Source organism: Hylobates moloch, unplaced genomic scaffold (genome assembly GCF_009828535.3).
Source record: "Hylobates moloch isolate HMO894 unplaced genomic scaffold, HMol_V3 SCAFFOLD_20, whole genome shotgun sequence".
NCBI lineage: Eukaryota > Metazoa > Chordata > Mammalia > Primates > Hylobatidae > Hylobates > Hylobates moloch.
In genome coordinates, this window is record NW_026652295.1 from 53,014,961 (window position 1) to 53,023,489 (window position 8,529).

Here is an 8,529-nt window from a genome sequence, read left to right on the forward strand (position 1 = left end):
TTTTTTTTTTTTTTTCTAGAGTCAGAGTCTTGTGTTTTCACCCAGGCTGGAGTGTAGTGGCTTGATCAAAGCTACTTCAATCTGGAACGCCTGGACTCAAGTGATCCTCACACCTCAGCCTCCAGAGAAGTTAGGACTACAAGTGTGCACCACCATGCCCAGCTAATCTTTAAACTTTTTAGAGATGGGGTCTTGCTATGTTGGCCAGGCTGGCTTCAAACTCCTGGGCTCAAGTGATCTTCCCACTTTAGCCTTCCAAAGTGCTGGTATTACATGCATCAGCCACATTGGAGGTTTCTTAAATAGATGGTAATCCAATATGCAAGTTGGAGACTAAAACTATTTTAAAAAATGCCTTAACTGTATTTGAGTTCAGACCCCCTGAGAATGAGTTTTCTAATGACAAAATCCTCACTTTTCTAGTCTTGTATTGGGCTGCTGCTTTCCGACCCACTCTGGGAGGTTTACTACTGTTCTGAAACTCCAATCTATCTGTCTACCGATTATTGTTAACATAGTGCTCAAATCTTGGCTCCCAATAAGCTGTCTTCTGAACAGCAGCAGCCCTGGGTGGAGAGATAACTGAATGGAACATTTGGTAATAAAGTCATGTACCTCGTAAGGACATTCTGGTCATTGACAGACAGACAGACAGACTATACATCAGTGGTCCCATAAGATTATAATACCGTATTTTTTATAGTATCTTTTCTACGTTTATATGTTTAAGTATGCAAATATTTACCATTGCATTAAAGTTGCCTAAAGTATTTAGTACAATAGCACACACTGTGCATGTTTGTAGCCTAAAAGCAAAGGCTGTATTATATAGCCTAGGCATGTGGTAGGCTATACCACCCAGGTTGGTGCAAGTACACTCTGTGATGTTCACACAAGCACAAAATCCGCTCAGCATGCATTTTTCAGTGCATATCCCCATCATTAAGCAATGCATCACTGTAGATTTTCTTATCTCCCTTCCTGCTCAGAGTCTGTTGTCACTAGTTTTCATCGGATGTAATATCCCACTGTTTGATACATTCATTTTTGTAAACAACTGTCTACTCATAATTAGTGTCAGGTCTCAAAAATGCATGAAGCATCTATAACAGAAGACAGCGAAATCTCTCTAAAATGGAAGCTTTATCTCATTTTTCTTACTGCCTCAAAACCAACTTTAACCTTCATTACATAAATTGGTTACTAAACTATTGGTATGTTTGACATTCATATTTGTGTCCAATTAAGTCAAAACTCGGAGGGATTTCACTTTAAAGTTATTGATAAAAATCACCTAAAAGAGATCTATCAGTTAATTTTAACAATTGCATTTTTCTGTTGTTAAAGTAGAAAAGCCAGAGTAAAGACTGTCCTCACGGGGAAACATTTCTTTTTATGACCTGGTCACTCTAAAGCATGATTTCTAAAGTTGTGAGCTATTGGAAACTGGTGGGAATGTATTTATCAGAAACATGGCCAAGAAGACTAGCGCCTCAGACTGGCCAGGAATAGCTCTGAAGGGAGGCAAAAATAGGTAACAGGAGAAACTGAAGGTTTAGCTAATGGAGAGAAAAAGAGACAGAACAAGGGAAAAAAGCAAAACTAGGTATTCCAGTATCTGAGTGCAGAGGTACATTAAAGCAATCACTTTTGTAAAGAAATGATCTTTTTCAATATCCCAAAGATGGCCTAAAGTTACCATCTTTTATTTTCTTGTCTGTATATAAGATACAATGATTTATGTTATAAAATATAATCATTGTACTTATCTTGGTTTGCAAAAAATAAAAGCTTATATAGGGAAATTATCTGATTAAAAGGGGAAAAACAGGCTGTTAAAATTTAAGAAAATTCTTCCTAGTTTTATTCAAATCTATCAGATTAAAATAACGTAATAGAAATAAATTGCTGCCTTAAAAGATAAAGCAAATTGTAATCCATAAAATTAAAATAATGTATGATATGTAACTAATCTCATTTTTACGATTTTCTTTCAGATTATCCAACCCTGCCTAATGTCAAAGGCATGGCATCGTATGCAAGAAAACATGCAAACAAAATCACTTTAACTGGATTTCATTCCCCCTTCAATGGTCAGTTAAAATTCAATCCTCTATAATATTTATATTATTTATTTCCTCTAAAAATCCAGTGACTATTTTTTCTTAATTTTTTTTTTTCCTAGGAGAAGTAATCTATGCTGCCATGTGCATGACAGTCACCTGTGGAATCCTTCTCTTGGTTATGGTCAAGTTTAGGTAACTGAATATAAATTAGAAGGAAAGGTCTGAAAGGGAGTCACTTAGCTGTGTTAAAGCATGTTGCACAATGGCTGAGCTTACAAAGAGCCTGAGAATGAAAGCTTCTCTGTTAAGACGTACTAAATCAAGTTTTATGTGGCATAGGTCCATGGAAACGTTACTTTCAGTCTTCCTACGTAAGGAAAATGTGATCATAGGAGATTTTTTATGTTGCATTTTACAAGCACACATGCATTGTATGTTCCTTCCAATTAAACTCTTATCAATCTTTCCCCTTGGCTTCCCTACCAAATCCAAATTGAACTTTGCTGCATTTGTTATTCAAATCATTTGCATGACTGATAGGCTGACATAACTGACCTATTGTTTACTGCATACAGTTTATATTTACCTGAAGATGTATTATTCACTCTAATTTCTTACATGCTAATACATTTTATTCATTTTTAATAGGCAATTATTGAAAAAGACATTTAATAAGGCCTCACAGAGTGCCCCTAGAAAGACATTACCATTGCCTGACATTAATTTATTCTCCAAATCTTGGCTGCTTTTATTGCTGGAATGTAGTAATACTCCAGCAGGCATGTGAGACATTGAGATGAGATATACTTCAACCTCTAGATTTCTAAATGTCTAGTGTTTAAAATTTTTCCACTTATTTAGCATTTACAACTATACATAAAATAGTGTAGACTTGCCTTTAATTAAAAAAACCCTCATATTTAAGCATCAGTTGTGTTCATTTGCTTATTCTTTATACATATGGGTACATGTCTGTAAAATTTGAGTAGCATAAATGTTAATGAAGTAATATACATAAGTGTGTATACAGCCATATATACATGTAAGTACATACACAAACTATATCAGTAAGATTGGGCCTTCAGAGGAACAGAAGTATTCACCGGTGATTTACCTTATGACATCTGACACCTAGAAAGATTAGTTCAGTCAACTATACAATGCATGTAAACATACCTTGCTCCTCCAGAGATCTCAGACTTAAAAAGGCCTTGACAATTAGGCAAATAAAAGACTGGCATGAGAAGGTGTATGATGATACCAAGGGGTCAGGTACATACAGACATCCTAATTTATTTATTTTTAAATGCAACGCCAGCTAAACAAAATGTATCCACTATTTGGACCCAACCCCTCTAAGCATTTAATTTGATGTTAACTAAAACCAGTACCAAAACACACTGCTTTTCGCCAAGGCCTTAAAAGTTGTATTTGGATTAGAAGACATTCCATGGGTTCTAAGATATGGGTTGAAAGCCAAATAATTAGAGTCCATTGCTAAGAGGGAAAAATAGCATTTGGAATTTATTAAAGTTTACTTTATTTGGTTTTAAGTACTTGAGAACACGGTTTAGTTACTGTTCCTGCCTAGATATTCCATGACAAACATTGTCACAAAAAAATATGGACAGTTTTCTGGCCCAGCAAAAACATCATACTTTAATGGTTCTCAATCTTTACTTCCTAACTACATACAGAATGTATAAAATTTACACCTGTCCCATGATTCCACTGGTTTTTAGATATTACTGTTGTGCTACAGATATAAGGTATAGACTACTCATAATTCCCTATGTATTTGCTGTAACTTCATCTTTTTTCTCACCTGCATAGAAGGCATACCCCTTTTTTGGATGGCAGTGGGGGTGTTATTATTATGGACAAATGTTTTGAATTTATTCTAATGTGTATTTTAAAGCAAATTATTCATACTATTAAATATATTTGTATTTAGTTACAAATTATTATCATATAATTTAAAATTTATCATAATGTGTAATCTGAAAACTCCAGGCCCAGGATAAAAGAGACAAAATTTAAAGCCATTATTAAAGGAACAAACTGAAACAAAAGCATCATTGGCAACAAAAACTGTGTTGCCCCACACCTGGAGATAAATAACGCTCCCTAAAGAAAGAAGAATGGTTGCTATTTCAGACATTGTTCAATCACTTGATGGTCAGGCCTAACCCATGTGAATACGTGTCTTCTGTAAGGAATAAGATAGTTGCATTTGTTTCATGTTATGCTATATTCAAATAGCCCTGAGCCTTCAAAGAAGGTTGCAGAGAAACAACTAAAAATTTAAATATTTGTGAAAACAAAGGACTTTTTAAAAAATGATTACTTGGACATCGTAGTTAAAGGTGTGATGCTCCCTAGAAAGACAATATGATATTTTACTATTGGGACTTTACATTCTGGAACTTGATTTTTTTTTTTCCTCCAGGTGCAGACTCCAGCAAAAATGCAAACACATACAAGCACATTTGTGAAATCCTTAAAATGGCATGTCATTAACTTTTACTTTTATTTTATACAGAACTTCCAGAATATCAAGTAAAGCAAGAGATCCTTCACCAATCCAAATACCTGGAGAACTCTGATTCATCAGGAGTCACGGACCCATAACAATCACTCTTTTCTCTGCTTTTCTTCTCTCCTCTTTTCTTCTCTCCTCTTTTCTCCTCTCCTCTCCCTTCCTCTCCTCTCCTCTCCTCACTTCTCCTCTCCTCCCCTCTCCTCTATGTTTCTTTTTCTTTTTTGAGGTGGAGTTTTGCTCTTGTTGCCCAGGCTGGAGTGCAATGGCTCAGTCTTGGTTCACTGCAACCTCTGCCTCCCAGGTTCAAGCAATTCTCCTGCCTCAGCCTCCCGAGTAGCTGGGATTACAGGTACCCGCCACCACGCCCAGCTAATTTTTTTGTATTTTTAGTAGAGATGGGGTTTCACCAAATTGGCCAGGGTGGTCTCAAACTCCTGACCTCAGGTGATCCGCCTGCCTCGGCCTCCCAAAGTGCTGGGATTACAGGCGTGAGCAACCACGTTGAGCCAACAATCACTTTCTTTAAAGCAAATCCTACAGCCAGTCAACACACTATTCCATCTGTCATCGAGAAGGAAAATGTTAAAATAGACTTAAAAATATTGCTTTATTAAGTATAATAATATGGCATGATGATGTTATTTTTTTCTTAATACTCAAGAAAAAACATATGATGGCATCTTTCACAACACCGGAACAGAAATAAAGTTTCCCTTGAGGCAAAAAGTGTTATCCCAAGTCACATTTTGCATAATTTGCTTTATGATAAATACAAATGCATATCATATTAATTATTTGCATCATAATATGACATAGTTAGCAGGTTTTCTGATCAATTACATAAGTTCCCATTAACTTGCCAAAAAAATCTGAATACATATATCCAGTGTCTGTGTTATTTGTATATTTTCGACCATTTTGAAATCAGTCACTAACGTATTAGCATTGACTTTAAGTTCCTATATATATTTGATTAAATGAAAGCCTTAAACAATTGGAAGTGACAGTTTGAATTTTGTAATTTGAATACTATTGAATTTTACTTTTTGACCTTGATATCTTCATTTTACTACCATAAAATGTAAAACAACTACACTGGCTGAAAGAAAATGTGCACTTCAATAATCATAGATTTTTGTGAATTAAATTAAATCTTTCTAGGCTAATTATGAGGAACTTCTGCAATAATAAAGTAACACCATAATTGTTACTTTTTATAATGTTCCTATACTGTGACTTTTGGCCTGGTTTGACATCAGAGTATAATTGTGATTAGAAAATTGTAGAAAATATGTTTATTAGTTAGAATTTTAATACATATTTGCTTTTCAACTGCCTGCAATTATACTAGTACCTATTACTCAGAATAACCATGAGGTTGTATTATCTATAGTGCCACAGAGGCACAAATATTCAATAACCTGAGAATATCATACTAACCGTGGCATATATACGATTAAAATTCAAATATTTTCTGCTCATTTGGTCTCATTTCTATTGCTATTCACTACACTTCAGATTAAACTGTCTACATTAAATTAAATTTGCAGTTAACATTTGGCTATGTTTACTCGAAGTAATTGAGAAGCCATCGTTTATCTTTTAAAACAGAGAAGAATAAATTGACGAGTCACAGATGTTTCTCAAGGAGTTCTATATATTCCGGTAGCTAATGCAGAGTATTAACGTGAAGAGAAGGCAGGGATTTCCTTCTCCAAATCACTGCCATTTAATTTAGGCTTGGTAATGTCGGGGAAATGCAAACTGTTCTCTGGAAAACTGAGAAAAGAAGTCAAGTTTCTTCTAGAAACATGTTGTGTTGCGCAGAGAAGGGGAGAACAGAGTATAAAATGGATGGCTTCCCTAGGAAACAGAATCTTGGCTCTTAGGACAGCAGGAATAAGTAGGCAAAACCACAGGAGGGGGAATCAGCACGAAGCATTTAGGGAACACTAAATAGTCACCTGTCTCTAGAGCAGAGAGTCCAAACTGAGAAAGTGTAGGACATACAGCTAGTAAACATCAGGACTAAGACACTGAGATACCAGGCTGAGGAGACACTATAAAAGTGGAGTGTGGGCCTCTCAGGACATGGTCGCCATGTTCGTTGTCTTCTTTTACTCTTCAGGCCTCTGGGAAGCCTTTCCTAATATTTTCTTCCCTGTAGGTCAAAGATTCTTGTTCAGTGCATCCCAGCACCTGGTGCTCCCCCATCTTAGAATACTCCACTTCACTGCTGCGGCTTCATTTATTATCTTTGCTTAGTAAATGGTAAACACCCTGATTGAGTCTGTTGGGTCATCTTTGTTTTCGATTCCTTAGCACATAGTGTATGCTCAATAAATAAGTGTTCAGTGACAGAATTGCTTCATTTGGAATCCTACAAAGTGCTGCAAAATAATTTTAAGCAGATTTTTGAATAAAAAAGTTATGCTAGCAGACATAGAAATGGTGGACTATAAAGGACTAAAACTGATGCTGAAGAGACTGCTTTAAAGTGTACTAAAATAGTTAGCTAATAAATATTGGAAGCCTGCACCAATTTATTCGTTCAATACTTATTTATCAAGCATACGCTATGTATCAGCCACTATACTAGGAACTGGAGATACAAACCTGAGCACAGTCTTCCAGTAAATTTGAAAAACAAAGTAAACAAGGTAATTTTTGAAAGTGATAGATGCCATAAAGAAGTGAACAGGCTGGAGTGATGGTAGAGTGATGTGAAGAGAAAAATGAGCAGTGATGTGAGAGAACGGAAGGCACTTCATAAATCTCACAATTTAGAATCAACGGAAACTTGGGGTCAGATATTTGTATGAGTTGAGATTGTAAGGATCATGGTAGGAATGAATGTTGAGTATATTTTGATTTATGCCATTAGGTAAACCATGTTGCCAATTAGAAAACTGGCTCATACAAGTGGAACTTGGAATGGGAAAGGGGAATATGCTAGTTATATTAGGGTCTGTTCCAATCTTCCTCCACCTCTCATACACCCCTAGGAGGCTGACATATATGCAACATAGTCCCCTTTGTCCTCTGGCTTCCATTTGGTTGTCGATAGTGAAAAATGGTGGAAAATGGGGGAGAAATTCTCCTGGACTCCTTGCTGTGATGTCCCCACAGGCTGGCTGTTTCCTTCAAGTGTTTCTATCAGTGTGGCCTTTTCTACACACACCTTTCCTGGATGGCAATAAACCTTTCCAGGCCTTCTCCCTGCAGGCTTAGTGGTGTTAACGCTCAGTCATTGCCATTCCTGAGTTACTGGACTATGCCTTGAGGTTTTTCAACTACCTACACCTGTATAAAGACTAGCTAAATCAAGCATTCTTAAGAGTCATCCAATTTCAGATAACCTGCAGTTTATTCTACTGGAGTATGCCATCTGCTTCCTGTTGGTTCCCTGACTGACACTGGTAAATATTTCAAGTTTAGATCAATTGACTTCCTAACACCAGTGACGTATCCATGTGGAGTCACCTAATAGTCAACTGGAAAATATGATTTTGGCACTGGTAAGTGGGATCAAGCTAGAACAATTAAATTTCAAGATGTCCAATATCTTCCTTACACCTCTCTCTCACCCCAGATGAGAAAGCAAATTTACCCCTGTAATTTCTAGGGGGAAAAATGCTGTAGGATAGGATAGCCAGATCACCAGGTGGCACAGATCACAGACCTACCCGCAGAATAATTTCACCACTGATTAAATTCCCTCCAGAGTAGTCTCTTTCCTAATAAGCTTTTGTACCCCTAGCTACTTCTGCATATTTACCCACAGCCTCTTTTCCTTCACAGAATCCGTTCCATAAAACCCACAGGTGTTCCTGGGACCCGGGAGTCAGCCGAGCAGTACCAGCTGGAACTCTGCAAGGTGAGTCAGAAAGGTCTCTCTGGAAAGGGCTTTAGGGCAGTAGG

General features: G+C 36.7%; 1 protein-coding gene across 1 annotated transcript in view; it reads left to right on the forward strand.

Annotated features, from left to right (window-relative positions):
- GFRAL (GDNF family receptor alpha like) overlaps positions 1 to 4,672 on the forward strand; it is a 70,692-nt gene extending 66,020 nt beyond the window's left edge. The window contains exons 7-9 of the mRNA XM_032141145.1: positions 1,998 to 2,093; positions 2,186 to 2,258; positions 4,609 to 4,672. Coding sequence (XP_031997036.1) covers positions 1,998 to 2,093; positions 2,186 to 2,258; positions 4,609 to 4,672 — 233 coding nt within the window. The remainder of the gene's footprint in view (positions 1 to 1,997; positions 2,094 to 2,185; positions 2,259 to 4,608) is intronic.
- The last annotated feature ends 3,857 nt before the right edge of the window (positions 4,673 to 8,529 follow it).